Raw genomic sequence first — 21,177 nt, 5'->3', positions numbered from 1 at the left:
TTTACAGATCCAGCTATTTTTCCAGTATCGGGACCGATATCCGGTCCCAATATCGGATCGGTGCATCCCTAATTAAAAGGGAGGCCAAACAAGCACAGCTCACCCCTAGCAACCTCCAGAAAAACCCTCGTTGAGAATGGCTGGCTGATTTAGACTAGAACACAGATTTCACTTGTAGTTGAAGCTAGAAAATAGCAGGACGTTAGTTCTTCTTTTATGAACTAGAATCATTAGGTCTCCTCTTTATGTCTTTTAGGTCCCTCTCTGGGTCCCTGAACACCTAGACCATTAGAATGGATCAAGACGACGGTCATTATGGGGTGAGTTTTGTCATGTTTTATGTGTATATTTCATAGAAATAATGTTGTTTGTGTATCTGTCTTATCCATGGTGAATGTGGTCAGCAGTACATCATTTTCTCCCTCTGACTGTATTTTTCCATTCAGTCTCTTGTTTTATCAGTGTTAACAGCAAGATCTATAGATTTTCTATCCACTGGTATTTGGCACGCAAGCCTAATATTAGTAGGATTAGGCGTTAGGCATGCTGAAGCTAAACTGGGCCATATTTATCAGCATGTGTCAGAGAAGAATTCTTTGTCAAGGTTGACCATAACAGCCAATGCGATTTATCCATTTTATTCTCTCTTTGTGCATACAAGAATAAATTGGGGGAGCTGATTGTTTGTTATGGCCAAAAAAGCAGTTTTGGACCATTCCTCGTTTAAAAACACAAATAAGTCCGATGCTGAAGGCCTAATCTGCAGTATTAGTCATCTGCTATGTTGGTTATATCAGACAAATATTGATTGACCAGGCAGGTACTGTCCACCTGGGAGAGAACAAAAGAAACCATAGCGGAACCCCTGTGTGTAGCATTAAAACGAATGACTATTGAAAATAGAAATGCACTCACAAAAGTACACACGTGTAGGGCATGGCATAAAGGTGACTTGGGAGTCCAAAATGCCTGAGAGGCAGTAGAGCCACCAGCCTTGGCTACCAGCTGGTGATGGAAGTATAACGAACATGGAGAAAGCCGCTGTTACTGCAACTGCAATCAGTATTCAACCCAGAACTGGAATCCCAGAAATCACTGTAGACACAGGACACATTTCGTAGCCGGGTGGCTTCCTTATCAGCCTCAGCTTCTTCATCAGTGAGCGCTGTAGTTTGTCTGGGCTTGACAAGCTCATTCATTCATTTACACACACTGAACAAATTTATAAACGCAACACTTTTTTTTTTTGCCCCCATTTTTCATGAGCTGAACTCAAAGATCTAAGACTTTTTCTATGAACAAAAAAGGCCTATTTCTCTCAAATATTGTCTAAATCTGTGTTAGTGAGCGCTTCTCCTTTGCCGAGATAATCCATCCACCTCACAGGTGTGGCATATCAAGATGCTGATTCAGGGCTGCTGTTAGAAATCGCGGGGCCCCGTACAGACTACCTGGCAGGGCCCCCCCAAGAAAATATTAAAGATATATTTAGCTAAAATTACAACAAAATCACTATCATCAGACACAAATATAACATAACTCGCATAATTCCTGCTAAATCTGAAAAAAAAAAAATATGTTAAATAAAAAAGAAGATGAGATGAGAAAAATATACAGGCTGGGCAGTTGGAGCTCAGTGATCAGAGAGACAGAGGGAGAGAAACAAAGTTACAATTTACAAATAAACTCCTGAGCAGAGATAAGTGCTGGGAGGGGGGCCCACACAAGGGAGGGGGATTAGTGAGGGACAACTGTCTCTTTCTCAACAGATAAAAGCTGATAGCAGGGAGAGGGACAGATCAGATTCAGGTGCTGGAGGAAGATTTCTGTATTTGTTGTCCATCACTAATCCCCCTCTCTGTGTGGCCCCCCCTGTGTGCTCGGGCCCCCTACAAGAGGGCTGGTGGTCCCCCCCTATCAGCGGCCCTGTGCTGATTAGACAGCATGATTATTGCACAGGTGTGCCTTAGTGCCCATTCACACTACCGCGACTTGGTTGTCAGGCGACTGGTCAGCCTGACAAGTCGCGGTCCATGCAGCGCTACGGGAACCGTTCTAATAGGAGCGACTCAAGTCGCTCCGACTTAGAAAATCGTTCCTGTACTACTTTGGGGAGACATCGGAGCAACTTGCATTGACATTCATTATATGAAGTCCGTGCAAGTCGCGCCTTCACAGGTCGCCCCCGAAGTTGTGCCGCGGTAGTGTGAACCGACACTTAGGGCTCTTTTTGACACGGTCCGCCTCCATAGGCGGATCTGTGCTGCTCAGCAGGGGATCGTAAATTCAGATCACCGCTGAGCAGGAAGGTGACAGCTCCCTCTCAGCTTTTGTGTGCGGAGAGGGAGGTGTCAGAGCCCCATGCATCTCTATGGGGGAATCGGATGAGAGCGGACCACCTGTCCTCTCTCATCCGATCCCATCCAATCCGATCCCCTGTAAAATAGGGTTTCCATCCGTCCGGATTTCACGGACAGGATCGGATGCGGTTGGCAGCGGATGTCAGTGGACATGTCTCCGCTGATATCCAATGCCCCATAGGGATGCATGGGGCATCCGATCAGATCCGCCTAAAAATCTGACAGGCAGATCTGATCGGAGCGCTTGTGTGAAAGAACCCTTAGGCTGGCCACAATAAAAGGACACTCTAAAATGTACAGTTTTACTGTATTGGGGGGGGGGGGTCCGAAAACCAGTCAGTATCTGGTGTAACAACCATTTGGCTCACACAGTGAAACACATCTCCTTGGCATAGAGTTGATCAGGTTGTTGATTGTGGCCTGTGGAATGTTGGTCCATTCCTCTTCAATGGCTGTGCGAAGTTCGGTATTCAAAACAGCCAAACTTGGCGTTTTTGAATGCTTTTAAGTGCAAAGGAGGGATTTGGGGGTCTTATAGTACCCAGTTCCCTCCAAAAAATTACCTGACATGTGACTTTTGCTGTCACAAGGAATGTTTACCTTCCTTGTTACAACAATAAAAGTGATCAAAAAAATAGCGCAATAGCCGCCATTTTATTCTCTAGGGTCTCTGCTAAAAAAAAAAAAAAAAATATATATATATATATATTCGCTTTATGTTAACATATGAGTTATGGTCCTCTTCTAAACTCTGCTATCTTGTCTGAACATAACAAGTGTATTTTATTTAAAGGAACCATCTTTTTTCTTTTCATTCCAGGGTTCCCACTCCCTGACCAGCCCCTCCATCATAGGAGCGGAGGATGAAGACTTTGAGAATGATATCGAGCCGGTCAGTATTTGCTGAGCCGTCCAAATTTGCTTTGACTCCTTAATTAGAACACAGGAAAGGAAGGACCACTCTCAATCCAATGAGAGCTGGGATTTTTAAGGTGCCAATACCTTTAATCACAACACGTTAAAACTCGATAAGTTTATTTTTATATTTTAAAAAACACATCTACATGACCACGTATTTCATAGAACCGAATTGTGTTCGATATCCATCGAGTCAGTTTAGTGCGATAAAGAATCGCAGTGTAGCAATCCCGACATGTTTCACCATTGATTTGGTTTCTTCAGGGGATATGTTTTGCTACATCAAAGGAAATTGGATTGGAACATATAAGTGATCGACCAATATCGTTTTTTTAATGCCGATACTGATATTTTTTTCATCGGATATCGGCATCGGCCGATATCTGCCGATATTTTCACACATGTAAAAAAATTTTTTTTTTTATTCTTTTTTTTTTTTTTATTCTTTTTTTTTCCACAGGTACTCCTTGTGGAGGGATCTGGGGGTCTAAAAGACCCCAAACCCCTCCTCAGCACAGAAAAGCATTCAAAACGCCAAGTTTGGCTGTTTTGAATGCTGTCAGTTTTTTTAATTCGGCGCCGAGTACCCTGGAAGTGATGTCATGACATCACTCCAGGAGACCCGGGTCTTCTCTTGGGCGGTGGCGGTAGGATGCCCGGGTCTCCCGGTGGGACGGGATACTTGGGGCGAGCCACAGAAGGCGACAGGAGGGGGGACGTTACAAGACAAGACAGCCGACCGTCGGCTATGGACACCGGTACCGGGGTGATGCCTCTAGCTGCAGGCATCACCCGGTACAAGCACTTTCCCCAAATATTGGCAAATCAAAAGGCTGATTCCGATATATCGGGGAAAGTGCATATCGGCCCCCGATATATCGGTGTTGCCGATAATCGGTCGATCTCTAATACATATGGTGTCAAACTTGTATATCAACAAAGAGCAGGGAGGGAAACCATGGGTGTCCCAACCTGAAGGCCCACAGGTGATGGCCGATATTGCAGTCAACCACAGGGCAATCAGAGCAGGAGAAAGGAGACGGATTATTTGTTTCAAATATATTGCAGCAAGGTAATTCCCAACTAGATGGATAATCACTGTTCAATATGGATCCTCTCAACACACACCAATGATGGCTGTATAAAAACGTTTGGTAACAATATACGTTTAGAGTCTTCCTTTCATTCAGCCGCGATCAGCATGCCGCGGCTCACCGCCAACATCCATGGTTTCCCTCCCTGCTCTTTGTTGATATACAAGCTTGACACCCTATGTATGTTCCAATCCAATTTCCTTTGATGTAGCAAAACATATCCCCTGAAGAAACCAAATCAATGGTGAAACATGTCAGGATTGCTACACTGCGATTCTTTATCGCGCTAAATTCACTCGATGGATATTGAACACAAATGGGTTCTATCATTTTAATATGTGGTCATGTAGATGTGTGTTTTAAAATATAAAAATAAATCGAGTTTTAATATGTTGTGATTAAAGTTATTGGCACCTTAAAAATCCCAGCTCTTATTGGACTTGAGAGCGGTCCTTCCTTTCCTGTGTTCTATATATTTTGGGATGCGGTGCCTTCGAGATTTTCTTCAATCTAACTATTCTTGCTTTCCTTAATTTGAAGTTATTTTTGCAGTTTACATGAAAAATTTTGATTATACGCTTGCTCTTTCATATTGGTAGTAATGTCTTAAATCTAGAGATTTGTATATGAAGGCTGGTCCCCAGCCAATCATCTAATTACAAAGATGAAAAGCATATAAGGGTCTTTTTACCTGCCAAAGAATTAGCATTTCTAATTATTCAGCCTTTGCAGCATAGCCAGGATAATAACCCCACTATCTTTAAGGGCTCATTCACATGTACTTTGATCTCTGAAGAGTGATCTCCATTTGGATCATTTTTCAGAGATCATTTGACCTCCTGCTTTAACCCCTTAAAGTAATTGTTAAGGTTCACATTTTTTTTAAAATCTGATTGACCGTAGTAAACTGGCCCTTTGTTTAGAAGGTTTGGAGACCCCTGCTCTATGCTATACAGCTAGAAGAGTCTATCAGGCCTGCGCACCACCCTTATGAGTTGGGAAAGGTGTCTTCCTCCTTTCTCCTCCTCTCCACAGATCTTTTCCTCCTTGAGCTTGTTAGGCACTTCTAGTCTTGTCATACGCATCTCCAATAATGTATTTGGGGCTCTTGGCTCTACACATATAAGGGAAAAGAAGGAGTATTCCATCATAGTGCAGCAATACTTTTATTGAAAACTCCCAATATAAAAGAATATACTAACTTTGCTAAAAGAATAACGAGCATGCAAAGCAATATAAAACCCAGAAGCACTGCTGCGGGGTGAGCTCCACGGGCCAGTTGTGGTGTCATAGGAACTTTAAACTCCGGCCAATGGGTTTCGCCCTTCCTTTGGCCGTCTTTAGGAACCTGGGAGATATTGTTCTGGTGAGTGTGGAATAGTGCTGCCAACCATCAGTATTTTTACTGGCAACCAGTAAAAACCGGGCCCTTTTCTCCTTCCAGTAAATGCTGGTGACAGGAAAAATTTGCCAGTTAAAAATATGGCTGTGATGCTTGGCTCAGAACTGCGCATGCACAATTCTGGTCTGGAGCCGGCCAAGTCCATTTGAGTGCCTTCTACAGTGTGTTTGGGCAGCACCGGTGCGGGGGGCGGGCTGGGGGAGATGGTGCCAGAGTGTGTGTTGTGTGATCTCATGGTGCAAGGGAGCAGAGCGGCCGGAGGTGAGCGCGTGGGTCTGGGGGACGGGAGCAAGGCAAGCCGGGAGCGGGACTGTCAGTGCTGTCCAGACTAGAGTGGAGTAGAACCACTTGGTGTGGAGAGAGACTGTCGCTGTCGCTGTGATGTCGGTGAGGAGTCCTCATAATCTGTGCTGCTGCACACTGCTGTCAGTGTCACTGTGAGAGTCAATTTTATGTGCGCCTGCCGCCCATTCTTATTTCTTGCCTTCCTAAATCCTGTCCCTGAGCTACTTACTTACTATATCGAAGATAAAATAAGAAATATGTTTTTTGCCTTAGTATCTACCTTAGATCAGATTGCTAATTGCATATTGTACTTGTTTGTAGCTTAAGCGCTTGCTGAGCGCGCTATAGCCAAATGACGGCTACGGCGTGGCTGGACAGTTCTGGGAGGGTGTCATATGGGACGTGCTCTACGACCTAGGACACAGCTGATCAGGGTAAAGAGCCAATCACAGGGCCCTCTTTACCACATGATCAGCTGTGTCCAAACGCATCTAATCACGATGTAAACACAAGCCGGTTATCGGAGAGGAGAGCCAATAACCGTCTCGTGTGAAAGGGACATCTACACTGATAATCAGTGCTGCCAATCAGTGCCTTCTGTCAGTACCTGCTCATCAGTGCCGCCTCACCGGTGCCCATCAGTGCAGAACTCATCAGTTCCCACCAGCGAAGGAGAAAAATTACCTGTTTTTCAAAATTTTATAACAAACTATGAAAATCAAACTATCAAAATGTTTGGTATTTTTTTTCATTTATTTAGAAAAAAACCTAGTGGTGATTAAATACCACCAAAAGAAAACTCTACTTGTGTGAAAAAAATTGTCATATGGGTACAGTGTAGCATGACCGTGCAATTGTCATTCAACGTGTGAGAGAGCGCTGAAAGCTGAAAACTGTCCTGGACAAGAAGGGGGTGAAAGTGCTCAGTAGGCAAGTGGTTAAATACTGAAATTTGCACTTGAAAAACTGTAATTTTGTAACTTTTGGAAAATGTATTTCTGGTAGATTGGCAACACAGGTGTGGGAACACTTGAGGAGGGCACAAAGTTTCACTTCTGCAGGTGTAAAGAGGACATGGTGGATCTGCATAAACTAGGCACATTGGAGCACAGAGCACTTTAAAATAGAAAGATTGGGATATGTATTGGACCTAATCTTGAACAAGGCAAAGGAAATTTATTGGAAACAAAGACGGTTTATTTCTAGTTTATTTTTTTAATTTATGGTGATTGTGATATAAATAGCACTGTGACATTTCTTTACAGTTTGTGAAATGGACAACATAGTCTTTGTCTTTGTATTGGGTGATCACCTACATAAGTTGCAATTGGTGAGCACACATCACTGGTTGATTTTTCAATTCCATTGATGTCATCATCCCCAAATTGCTGATTGGATATTGATGGAGCAGCAGATGACTAATGAGTTCATCCTGGTGCTCACTTTGCTCTCTCCTTCTAGCAGCTTACTCTATGTCATCATATTTTCCTGCACATGTGCTCTGCTTTTCCATTTGTTCCTACAAAGCTTCTAAATACAAGCTCATATTTGGAAGCTCTGTAAGAATGATTGAAGAGTTCAGAACCTATACGCTCACCTGGCTGGGGATAATTTGACAAACAGATGTGCAATCTATCTTGCTGAAATAGGGGGGGGGGGTGGGGAGGGGAGTATAAAGCTGGGAGGTTGGCACTTATGCCTCGTTTCCACTGAGTGGTACGGTATGGTTCGGTTCAGTACAATACGGTTAGGAACGGTACACCTTGCGTTTCCAACGCCAATAGTACCCTTTCATGATGGGCATGGTGTAGCCGGAAAGCAGCGATCAACGATTCTTTATCAACCAATCAAAGTTCTGCAGAGTGTAGCTCCACCCTGTTGGTACGGTATTAATGTGCTTGGTACCCAAACAAAAGGGTCCCAAAAAAGTGGTACGGTTCTGAATTAGGGTACCATTCACAATGGAAACGGCAAAAATTGCGTACCGTACCGAAACGAACCGTACCGCTCAGTGGAAACGAGCCATAAGTGGCTGTGAAAATGAAACCTGGTAGATTTCAGATTGCATTTAATGTTGTCCTCTCATTGTCTTTACAGAATGTTGATGACCAAAGCAGCTATTTCCAGAGCATTGAACTAGTAAAAGAGCACCCTGCTTATATTATGGTGTTTCTGCATCATGTTGTACTACAGTTTGACCCAAGCCCAGTGGTAAGACAATAACCGTTACATACCTGTGAAAATGGAAAACCAGTGGGAAGAATGTAGTGGTCAAAACACCACCCTTAAGTTGGCAACAGATGGACAGAATTTTGAACAGAGATTCTTGGGAAAATTTGTACAAAAATTCTCTTAACATTCAAATGTCGTTCAAAAGATTTCCTTTCACTTTTAACATTAGATTTTGGAATGAACGGACTTTACTGAACAAAAACCACTTACACTGTAAGAAATGTGTTCATTCGAGAAGAAAAAATTTAATTCCTTCTCCTTCGAATTTTCTCGTCGCTGCAGTCGAAAACGAACATCGATTTGTCTCGCTAATGATTAGAAAAACGAACAAGCTTTATTAGAACATTATTTTCGATCAAAATTCTACTCATCTATGGCCAGCTTTACATACTGAAAAAAGACAATTGGTGTTGTGCTGATGGCTCTGCCAAGTGGTGTTGGCACTGAAACTATGCAGAATGGGAGGTCCATTAACCACAGCCCTATCAGCCTCTGAAACAGCCTTTCTCAACCTCTTCATCCCAGAGGAACCCTTAAAATAATTATCAGGTCTCGGGGGAACCCCATGCTAAAATCAATGAATGGGAAAAATGCCCCTTGGATTGGTGACCAGTGGGAAGAAAGCCCCTGTACAGTGGTGGTCAGAATGCCATCCTAACAGACCGCAAAATAAAAATTGGTGTAATACTGCTGACTCAGCCAAGTGGCATTGGCCCCAGAATTATACAGGTACCATCATATGAAAGGTCAATGAGCCTTACATTGGTGACCAGTGGTAAGAATGCCCCCTTACAGTGGTGGTCCCAATGCCACCCCCCTGATATAATTACCAGGTCTTGGAGAACACTTGCTAAAACCAATTAGTGGGAAAAATTCCCCTTAGGTTGGTGACCAGTGGCAAGAATGCCCTTGTACAGTGGTGGTCAGAATGCAGTCCTAACAGACAGAAAAAATAATAATTGGTGTAATACTGCTGACTCAGCCAAGTGGCATTGGCCCCAGAATTATACAGGTACCATCATATGAGAGGTCAATGAGCCTTACATTGGTGACCAGTGGTAAGAATGCCCCCTTACAGTGGTGGTCCCAATGCCATCCCCCCTGATATAATTACCAGGTCTTGGAGAACCCTTGCTAAAACCAATGAGTGGGAAAAATTCACCTTAGGTTGGTGACCAGTGGCAAGAATGCCCTTGTACAGTGGTGGTCAGAATGCCATCCTAACAGACAGAAAAAATAATAATTGGTGTAATACTGCTGACTCAGCCAACTGGCATTGGCCCCAGAATTATACAGGTACCATCATATGAGAGGTCAATGAGCCTTACATTGGGGACCAGTGGTAAGAATGCTCCCTTACAGTGGTGGTCCCAATGCCATCCCCCCCTGAAATAATTACCAGGTCTTGGAGAACCCTTGCTAAAACCAATGAGTGGGAAAAATTCACCTTAGGTTGGTGACCAGTGGCATAAATTGGTGTAATACTGCTGACTAAGCCAACTGCCACTGGCTCCGGAATTATACAGATACCATCATATGGAAGGTCAATGAGCCTCAGGTCAAGGAACCCTAGGATTCAACAGAACCCTGGTTGAGAACGGCTGGTCCATATAGTAACCAATTTTTTTTTTTTTTGTTTTTTAAATTTAACAAGTAGAAATATTTTTCTTTAAATTGCAAAGGGTCCACTTTTTGCAGCATGTCCTCTACTGTTTTTTTCCTCTTTCTGTACAACTCGGCTGTGATTTGTCCTGGGCCCCAAATGGGCACACTTTGGGTGCAATTATTTTTATTATGAAGCCTTTTAATGTAAAATTGTTTTCTTTTTGTTTCATAGTTGCTATATAACTCATGCTATTTTAAGTTCTATAACATTTCCTTCTCTAAGAAGTTAGAGTATTAGCGCACGTCATCTCTCCACCTTTTTTGTTGTCTAAAAATCTGGGAATTCTATTCTATTTCCCAGGCAGACCAGGACAGGAAAGATACTAAACACCAGAGTCTTGTATTTCGTGTCTGTGAATTGTGTGTTTACTTGTCTTTCTTCCTTTCTTGCTGCTCTGAGGGTCAGCTCCATTATACAAGGTGTGTCTGACGGCTTCTTAATGTCTTTTGTCTGTCTATCTATCACAACAATCATACTTTTCGTCAAAATAACAAAAATATAGGAGGATGATGCCTTTAAAATTTGATTCCATCAAACTTTTTTCCTTGGTTTGGGTGGATTGGGGAAGGTTAGAACCCCTATTAGGTCTACTTGGGAGTTACTGTTCTGATACTCTAGTAAAGCCTTGATTTTTTTGTGTGTGTATATATATATATATATATATATATATAAGTGTGGTATGCCAACATCCCTTGTTTATAGTCTCAAAACTTTTTGGTTCCTCAAACCAGGCAAAAAATTGATGGCGTGCATTCCACCCCACTCGGACCTGTGTAACGTTAAAAAACCCTACCCCGTTAAAATTCCCTACCCTCGTCCCTTCCTGTGAGGGTACGTCATTCGACAAAAATTCCCTACCCTCCGCAGCTGTGCGCATGCGCACTGGCAAGCGGCTCAGCTGATGTATGACGTACCCTCACCGGAAGTGACGAGGGTAGGGAATTTTCACGGGTAAAGTTTTTTCACTGAACACCTGCCGCAAACTGGAAGTGGTGTCACTCAGAAACCTCAATGCATTTCACCAGGAAGTGGCGTCATCCCCCTTTCTTTTTTTTTTGGTATCTTAGCCATCATATCTATCCATTGTGCTGGGCTGCCTTCATGCTTTTCCTTATGTGTCTTGTGGTCTAACATTCCAGCATAAAATGTTTCATCATAGAATTTTCAGACCAGTTTGTTGCTCCCCAGTAGGGACTGCAGTCTACAAGGGTTGTTATGTCCACATCTGGTATGATTGTCCCAGAACATCCCCAGTCATGTTTATTCCATGCAGTATTCCGCCTGCTTTGACCAGCTTTTGGCTGTCCAGATAAAATATATAAAGTTTGATTCCCTGCCAGTTGTTTGGGTTATCCTTTATCTCTCTGAGACTCCAGTGGTAAGATCCCTGCATATGTGCTAACAGCTTTGCTGTTGCCATGAATGCCAACATGTACTGTGACATACTGAAGCACAGCATGATCCCCTCCCTTCGGAGAATGTATTTCAACATGATAACGACCCCAAACCCACCTCCCAGTTGACCACTACCTTAGTAAAGATGCTGAGGCTAAAGGTGATGGACTGGCCAAGTATGTCTCCAGACCTAAATCCTATTGAGCATCTGTGGGGCATCCTCAAACGGAAGGTGGAGGAGCGCAAGGTCTCTAACATCCACCAGCTCTGTGATGTCATAATGGAGGAGTGGAAGAGGACTCCAGTGGCAACCTGTGAAGCTCTGGTAAACTCCATGCCCAAGAGGGTTAAAGCGGAAGTAAACCCATTGATTTGATCGTTTCAAAAAACAGATAAAATTCCCGGCATGCCGGATATGCTAGCTGTCACATTGGTTGTGTTCTCAACCAAACTATCAGACCATCCAATGGCTGGTGTCATAACTGATCACATGTGCAGCATCATGGCAGTTGCACATTAAATAGAGGCTAAGATGGCAGCTTCCTTGGCTGAAAATGATAGGGGGGTTTACTTCCACTTTAAGGCAGTGCTGGAAAATAATGGTGGCCACACAAAATATTGACACTTTGGGCCCAATTGGGACATTTTTCACTTAGGGATGTACTTACTTTTGTTGCCCGCAGTTTAGACATTATTTGGCTGTGTTGGTATTTTGAGGGGAGAGCAAATTTACACTGTTATACAAGCTGTACACTCACTACTTTACATTGTAGCAAAGTGTCATTTCTTCATTGTTGTCACATGAAAAGATATAATATATTTACAAAAATGTGAGGGTGTACTTACTTTTGTAAGATACTGTATATAAGTAGCAACAGAAATAATAGATTGGGGTCTCCAAACTTTCTAAACCCAAGGCCAGTTTATTGTCCTTCAGACTAAAGAATGTCAGGACTATGGCCAGTGGGAGTAGAAAATGCCTAAGAATTGGTGGTCAGTGAAAGTAAAAAGAAAAACACAGTGCCTGTGGTCACCGGGAGGAGGAATGGTGCCCCATCATTGGTGTTAGTGGAAGGAATAGTTGCCCATTGTTGGTGTCAGTAAAAGGAATAATGCCCCATTGTTGTCAGTGGTAGGAATAGTGGCCCATTGTTGGTGTCAGTAAAAGGAATAATGCCCCATTGTTGTCAGTGGTAGGAATAGTACCTCATTGTTTGTGTCAGTAAAAGGAATAATGCCCCATTGTTGTCAGTGGTAGGAATAGTACCTCATTGTTGGTGTCATTGGGAGAAATAGTGCCCCATCTTTGGTGTCGGAGGAATAGTGTTCCAACATTTATATCAGTGGAAGGAAGTATGCCCCATTGTTGGTGTCAGTGGGAGAAATAGTGCCTGATAATTGGTGTCTGTAAAATGAATAGTGTCCCATTGTTGGTGACAGTGGGAGGAAAAGTACCCCATTGTTGGTGTCAATGGGAGGAATAGTGCCCCATCATTGGTATCAGTAGGAAGAATAGTGTTCCAGGGTTTGCATCATTGAGTCAGTGGAAGAAAAAGGGCCCCACGGTTGCTGTCAGTGGGAGAAAATATCCCCCACTGTTGGTGTCAATGGAAAGAATGATGCCTTATTTTTGTCTTCAGTAGAAGGAATAATAACTCATACCAATGACCGGAATAGTGCCCCAGGGGCCGAATAAAAGCAGTCAAAGGGCCACAGTTTGGAAACCATTGCTTTAGAGCAGGGGTCCCCAAACTGTGGTCCAAGGGCCAGATGTGGCCCTTTGCTAGCTTTTATCCGGCCCTTGGGGCATTTTGCCTCCCACTGATATGAGGCACTATTCCTCCCACCAAAACCAACATTAGGAAATTATTTCTTCCAACGATACCAATGATGGAATACTATTCCTCCTACTAATAGAGGCACTACTCCTCCTCCTATTGGCCACCAACCATGAGGCCATATTTATTCTCACTGATGCCGGGCCTGTGACATTTTCTGCCCCCCGCTGGCCACAATTCGGCCCTTCTAAAGTGTGAAGGACAATAAGCTGGCCCTTTGTTTGAAAAGTCTGGGGACCCCTGCTTTAGAGCTTCAAATAATACTGCTATTAGAAACTATAGAGAGACCTCTGTCTAGACTGAAGGTCTTCTATAGTGCTTCCAGTACCTCAGTCTGGTTTTATTTCTATAACTGATCACATTAGGTGTGTTCAAGTCAATAACATCTGATCTGAATACATCCCTGATTGTGAAGTCTCTGGGAAGTCATGCAACGACTGTGGTGCTGATGTTGTAAATCTCATGCATGCTCTAGGTGTTCTGACATCTGCAGGACCAGAATGTATTACTTGGGTAAAGAACTGACTTGAGATGAGATTAACTTCTTCTTGCTTGCTTCTTACTACCTGTTCCCTCTATTCACCCGTAGCTCTGCTACCTGCACGTGGAGATCTTGAGACACCTCACAGCCAAAGAGGGGAAAAAGCTTTTCTTGGATTTCTACAACACGTTCCTCATGAAAGGAGCGGTGAGTATCAAGTTATGGAGTGCATTTGAATTCTACCTAAAGCCAAAACATTTTTTTTAGTTGTGTATAGATTTAGGAATTAAGGGGGTTACAATGACAATGAGGTTATCCTAATATAAAAATTTAAACTACAGATCCTTGTTAAATGAGAGGTGGCCCATATGTCCTATTTTCTGTCTATCTGAGAGTTGCAGCCTCCATCAAAGTCCCATTGCAGAGATGTATCTCCAGTTATTCTAAGATACTACAGTAAGTTAGAGAAAGTCTCTCCAAAGTGAAGGGAAATCCAGTCTTTGACAGTTGGCATCAGCACAGGTTTCCTACATGGGAGATTTAACCTTCCCTACCCTTACTAAAAACTACAATAATCTTTCTCCAAAACCCCAATCGCTGGACATATACCACACATCAATAAAATATTAACTTGCTTTCGTACATAGATAAAGTCTTGTTACAATTCAAGAGACCATATCAATCGCCATAATATCAACTTTGGTACACCAGAAATATTTGTGGTTCCAAGATGGTGTAGTGGATTGACACATTTCACTATATCCTCGCTTCTACAGGATCCATGCCCTTGTACAGGGCTTTTCAAACTGCAGCCCTGAGAGCTAGATGCGGCCCTTTGCTAGCCTTTATCTGGCCCTTGGGGCGCTATTCCTGCCAATGATATAAGGCAATATTCCTCCCACTGACACCAATAATGGGGCACTATTTGTTCCACTGATACCGATGATAGGGTACTAATACCAGTTATAGGGTACTACTACTCCTAACAACCGGAAACCCTGAGACCCTGTTTATTCTCACTGATGCTGGGCCCGAGACATTTTCTATCCTCGTTGGCAACAATCTGGCCCCCCTAAAGTCTGAAGGACAGTAAACTGGCCCTTTGTTGGAAAAATTTAGAGACCCCTGCCCTTGTGTAAACGAGTGATATGGCTATACATAATAACAGTTGAACACTTAAACCAGCACTATAACAGATAAAACTAGACTAAATACAACCAAAAAACATCCACATAATATGTATTGCAAAAAATGACAATTGGTTTCTGGAGAGTAGAGAGAGAAAAAAAGAAAGGCCAACACATATCCTTTATTTTGGCTTTCCTATAACATTGGTCCCCCCAACATTAGTCACCAGGACTGTAACGGAACCTCCGACCCACACTGTACTTGTGGTCTTCCGTCAGCATACGGCTTCCTCGCAGTCATGGACATAGATATCAAATCCTAGCCGCCCCCATACAAAGCTAGCCAACAACTTAGCTCGTACAGGTTTTGGAACCTTCTTCTTTATTGAACAGTTTCACACTCAATTTATACACACATGAGCACATCCTCCTCTTGATCAAATTACTACACAGATCAGGGGTTGCCTGATTACATTATCATATGCAGATGAAATTGTATACAGAAACCAAATTAACCTGAACTAATTATCTAGCTATCTGGACAGAACAACGTGAGGTCATTAATATTTAACAATGGGACAGGCAGACTTCACACAATCCACATTCCACCTCAATAGATAGACAATAGGACAAGACTGCCGATGACAGTATGTCTGTCTCCTATATTGAAGCACATGGAATATACATCTAGGTGTCACAGACTTCATGGCAACAGGCTATAGGTCTCGCAGTGTAAAGTGGGATTAAATCTTCATAGTTCTTAAGAGATATTGTTGATAAATATTACTCTTCCATTTGAAGTTATCCAAACCATTTTCTCATTGTCCCTTAAGTATCTGTCTTTCACTCCCTGTGACAGTGAACACCGTCACAAGGGCAAAGAGAGAAGTTTCATTTTTCTTGTGGGGAACCTGTGAGAAATAAAAACCTGACAGGGGTCCTAATAATTCCGCTCTCTGTCTATATCAATCCAATCTGTGCTGTTTTACCCATCATCTTGTGCCCTTTCTACTCCTATTCACTTCTTGTTCCGTGTGGCTAAGGAGTGAGAGTTTCATATACTAGCCCTTGCTATTCGTATGCAGAGTTGAATGTACTGGTCCCACACTGACAGGTAATCAGAATAAAGCCTAGGAACCAGCATGAATGACAAGTTCAAGTGTAGGCAGACAACTGAATTTCCCATAGTCAAGAAACTTCTTCATTGCTCGAAGTTCATCACACCTCTTGCCTAACTCTCGTGTTTCGCCCTCCTTTGACTATGTCCTTTAGAGAGAGGAGCAGAGTCTGGCAGGAGCAATAAATTGTGCTGAATATGGGAAATGGGTTGCTTGGCCTACACACCATCTCTACCAGGGTTGGGATGGACCCCATTTAGAGGACTCGGGTGAGAGCTGCCTGCTAACATTAATGTAAAGGGCACGGGATTAAGTTTGCTGCATGTGCATATTGGCACTTGGAGTTTATACCAACTGGACAAAGAAATCGAGGAAAGCAGTTCAGTGGTGTTAATGGGCACCGTTGCTGTTTGTTCTGTCCAACTGGGTGCGCTTTTTCCTGTTCGTCCCATAGAATGTCAGAGCAAACAGCAGCCGCAGGGTAAATCTCTTACAGCATTGTTGATGAGTGACTCAACATTCCTGAATGTCTGCAGCTCTCAGCTGAACAGGAATTGCTATGAGCTCCTGTGATGACAATGAATATTTCTATTTTTTTTCTCCCCACTTAGGTTATGCGTGTTCAGATGCCAAGCAGTGTCTCCTTTGAACTGGGTGAGTCCTGATGCTCTATACTTCCAGTCTAGTGATTCCATGAAATCGGTATCAATTGTAGGAACTAATTCTGATTCTGAACTTTATGAATGTATATGGACATTCTGATGCCTATGCTAATGGCAGCCGCAGAGTGCTGAAAATCCCGGGAACTGGCAAGCTCCTTGCTTTGATCAGTCAGTGGGAAGCTAAATCCGTAAAAATGCTTTTCATTCAACTCATTTGTGCTTGTCCTTTGATGTAATGAGAGGAGGGTACATTTTTTTGGGGAAACTATAGTATAATTCCAGTGTTGGAGGTTACTTCAAAGACTTGTAGATATTCATTCTATCCTTCACTGTGAATGCAACCTCAATCTATAAGGGCCATGGCATTGCTGAGAGTGCAGCCTATCCATTCACAAGGGACCAATGATATTTCTCTGTATGCAGCCTATACATTAACTAGAGACCAATGACATCCCTCAGTATGCAACCTATCCATTCACTAGAGACCGATGATATCCCTAAGTATACAGCCTATCCATTCACTAGAGGCCAATGATATCCCTCAGTATGCAGCCTATCCATTCACTAGAGGCCAATGATATCCCTCAGTATGCAGCCTATCCATTCACTAGAGGCCAATGATATCCCTCAGTATGCAGCCTATCCATTCACTAGAGACCAATTACATCCCTCAGTATGCAGCCTATTCCTTCACTAAACACAGATGATATCCCTCAGTATGCAGCCTATCCATTTAATATAGGCCAATGATATCCCTCAGTATGCAGCCTATCCATTCACTAAACACAGATGATATCCCTCAGTATGCAGCCTATCCATTTAATAGAGGCCAATGATATCTCTCAGTATGCAGCCTATCCATTTAATAGAGGCCAATGATATCTCTCAGTATGCAGCCTATCCATTCACTAAACACCAATGATATCCCTCAGTATGCAGCCTATCCATTCACTAAACACCAATGGTATCCCTCAGTATGCAGCCTATCTATCCACTAGAGACCAGTGACATCCCCCAGTATGCAGCCTATCCAATCACTAGAGACCAGTGACATCACTCAGTATGCAGCCTATCCATTCACTAAACACAGATTATATTCCTCAGTATGCAGCCTATCTATTCACTAGAGACCATCGATATCCCTCAGTATGCAGCCAATCCATTCACTAGAGACCAATGACATCTCCCAGTATGCAGCCTATCCATCCACTAGAGACCAATGACATCCCCCAGTATGCAGCCCATCTAGTCACTAGAGACCAATGATATCCCTCAATATGCAGCCTATCCATTCACTAGAGACCAATGATATCCCTCAATATGCAGCCTATCCATTCACTAGAGACCAATGACATCCCTCAGTATGCAGCCTATCCATCCACTAGAGACCAATAATATCCCCCTGTATGCAGTCTATCCATTCACTAAACACCAATGATATCCCTCAGTATGCAGCCTATCCATTCACTAGAGACCAATGACATCCCTCAGTATGCAGCCTATCCATTCACTAGAGACCGATGATACAGACATCCCAACCTGCAAAAACGAATTTCAGGGAGGTGGCAAAGTCATTTCAGGGAGGTGGCACTCCGCGCCGCCGCAACAACGTCACCCCCCTGCGCGCCGCCCGGCCTGCCCCCCCCCCCACCCCCGCGCACCCCTCCCCCCAATCTAACACAACTATAGAAGGATGAAATTAAATGTAATCAGTATATAATACTTCCTATGAGAGATATTAAAGGAACACTGTAACCATCATGACCACTTCAGTGATTTGAAGTGGTGATGGTGGTAGGAGTCAGAAGCACTGCACATGCTGGGATATTTACAATGATGTGCTGGGGGATAGTTGCACCCCTAGCACATGTGATTTAGACAGACAGAAAATGTCATGTCCTTCTTCATACATGTATGAACAAGCACATGACATTTTATTAAGACAGAACACAACTAGATATTAAAGAACATATTGCAATTAGACATGCTAATGCACATACCTTTTTACATATTTTGCAGACTATATTGGTCTTTGTGGTGCTGGGCTCTGTGGTATTCTGGGCTCTGTGGTATTCTGGGCTCTGTGGTATTCTGGGCTCTGTGGTATGCTGGGCTCTGTGGTATGCTGGGCTCTGTGGTATGCTGGGCTCTGTGGTATGCTGGGCTCTGTGGTATGCTGGGCTCTGTGGTATGCTGGGCTCTGTGGTATGCTGGGCTCTGTGGTATGCTGGGCTCTGTGGTATGCTGGGCTCTGTGGTATGCTGGGCTCTGTGGTATGCTGGGTTCCGTAGGACTGGGCTCTGTGGTATGCTGGGCTCTGTGGTATGCTGGGCTCTGTGGTGTTGGGCTCTGTGGTTTTGGGCTCTGTGGTATGCTGAGTTTCGTGGTGTTGGGCTCTGTGGTATGCTGAGTTTCGAGGTGTTGGGCTCTGTGGTATGCTGGGTTCCGTGGTACTGGGCTCTGTGGTACGCTGGGTTCTGCAGTGCTGGGCTCTGTGGTATGCTGAGGACAATATCCTGGTAAGTAGGGCAGTGTCAGAGCTGTCATGATGAAAGACAACAGAGCCGCTATTCGCTCCCATAGTCCCGGCTCACAGGCGGAGTGATATGAAGTGCACTCCGCCTGTGAGAGGAGGAGCCATACAAAGGAAGCACATGGCTGCAGTAGAGAGCAAAGCCGTGTGCTTTCTCTGTATGGCCCCTCCTCCCACAGGCGGAGTGCACTTCATATCACTCCGCCTGTGAGCCAGGACTATGGAGCGAATAGTGGCTCCGTTCTGAGTCATTATGACAGCTCTTATGCTGCTGCCGGGATATCGCCCTGTGCTCGCGGGTGTCCGGGAGTGCAGGGCGAAATGCGGGAGTCTCCTGCAAGTTTGAGATGTCTGGATGATATCCCTCAGTATGCAGCCTATCCATTCACTAGCAACCAATGACATCACTCACTATGTAACCAGTCTAGTAATAAGAAACCAGTGACATCACTCGACTTGAAGCCTATCCATTGACTAGGGAGCAGTGACATCACTCACTATGTAACCAGTCTATTAATAAGAAACTAGTGACATCACTCGGCTTGAAGCCTATCCATTGACTAGGGAGCAGTGACATCACTCACTATGTAACCAGTCTATTAATAAGAAACTAGTGACATCACTCGGCTTGAAGCCTATCCATTGACTAGGGAGCAGTGACATCACTCACTATGTAACCAGTCTATTAATAAGAAACCAGTGACATCACTCGGCTTGAATCCTATCAATTGACTAGGGAGCAGTGACATCAGTCAGGGTACAACCTACCCATATAATAAATACCAGTGCAAGTTACCATTTACTTTGCCACCACCTCCAAGTACTAAAAGCACAATTTAACTCGGTCCTTGGGAAACTTTGTTTTTTACTTTCGGGTGGAGCTAGCCCTTAAGATTTTGCTATTGAGCCTTTCTCATTGTAAACAATTCAGGGTAATTTAGTAGGAAGTTCCCTGCTACTCATATTTCCTCCTCTTATGTCACTTTGGTCTCTTCCGCTTTGATCTTTTGTGCCATTTGTAACCAGTTCAGCAGAAAGTCAGCTCTTTCATGTATTAATGTGCCTGCAGCAGAAGCCGCTGCGTTCCTGCGGTGAGAACAGGCTGTGTGTAGTGTTCTTGTTGCTGCACAAAGGCAAATCACTTCCTGCAGAGATGTTATGAAGCTGATAACAGTAAGCGCATGGTTTTCCTGTCCCCACTCACCGGTAGAGGTGACCACAATTTTCTCTGCTGCTCTGTCACCCCCTCCTGGCCACACAGGGTAATGCACACATAAATGTATTCGCATTGAATAGATTGCATTTCATTTGCATTAACACTGTATGTTTCAAATCTAGTTTCTCTTTTAATTATAAGTAACCTATTAGGGGAGGTTTACAAAAATGGGTGCTCACAGAATCTGGTGAAGCTGTACATAGTAGCCAATCAGCCTTTAACTTTAGCTTGTTCAATTAGGCTTTGACAATAAGGCCCAGTTCACACTGATGGGAATCTAAAGGCATAGATTTGCATGTTCTCTGAACATACACTATATTGTCAAAAGTATACGGACGCCTGCCTTTAAACGCACATGGCAACCCAGTCCGTAGGGTTCAATATTGAGTTGGCCCACCCTTTGCAGCTATAACAGCTTCAACTCTTCTGGGAAGGCTGTCCACAAGGTTTAGGAGTGTGTCTATGGCAGTGATGGTGAACCTTGGCACCCCAGATGTCTTGAAACTACATTTCCCATGATGCTCAACTACACTGCAGAGTGCATGAGCATTATGGGAAAAGTAGTTCCAAAACATCTGGGGTGCCAAGGTTCGCCATCACTGGTCTATGGGAATGTTTGACCATTCTTCCAGAAGTGCATTTGTGATGTCAGGCGCGGATGTTGGACAAGAAGGCCTGGCTAGCAGTCTCAGCTCTAATTCATCCCAAAGGTGTTCTATTAGGTTGAGGTCAGCACTCCATGAGTCCTCAGATTTTGGCTAGTGTTCCAAGGTGATGGATGTTTTCTCCCTGATTGAAATAACAATAATGTTCTACTTGCCTGCTGTATTGAATGGATTTGCACAGATTA

At 43.6% G+C, this 21,177-nt stretch overlaps 1 protein-coding gene across 1 annotated transcript in view; it reads left to right on the top strand.

Annotated features, from left to right (window-relative positions):
- The first annotated feature begins 254 nt into the window (after positions 1–254).
- ARHGEF1 (Rho guanine nucleotide exchange factor 1) overlaps positions 255–21,177 on the top strand; it is a 127,971-nt gene continuing 107,048 nt past the window's right edge. Inside the window, exons 1-5 of the mRNA XM_082273127.1 lie at positions 255–320; positions 3,181–3,252; positions 8,157–8,270; positions 13,780–13,878; positions 16,528–16,570. Of these exons, the coding sequence (XP_082129253.1) occupies positions 294–320; positions 3,181–3,252; positions 8,157–8,270; positions 13,780–13,878; positions 16,528–16,570 (355 nt within the window). The 5' untranslated portion in view covers positions 255–293. The remainder of the gene's footprint in view (positions 321–3,180; positions 3,253–8,156; positions 8,271–13,779; positions 13,879–16,527; positions 16,571–21,177) is intronic.

This window comes from Pelophylax lessonae (assembly GCF_965119305.1).
Source record: "Pelophylax lessonae genome assembly, chromosome: 12".
NCBI classification, from domain to species: domain Eukaryota; kingdom Metazoa; phylum Chordata; class Amphibia; order Anura; family Ranidae; genus Pelophylax; species Pelophylax lessonae.
Note: the sequence above shows the minus strand (reverse complement) of the source record. Positions and strands in the feature narration are given on the sequence as shown.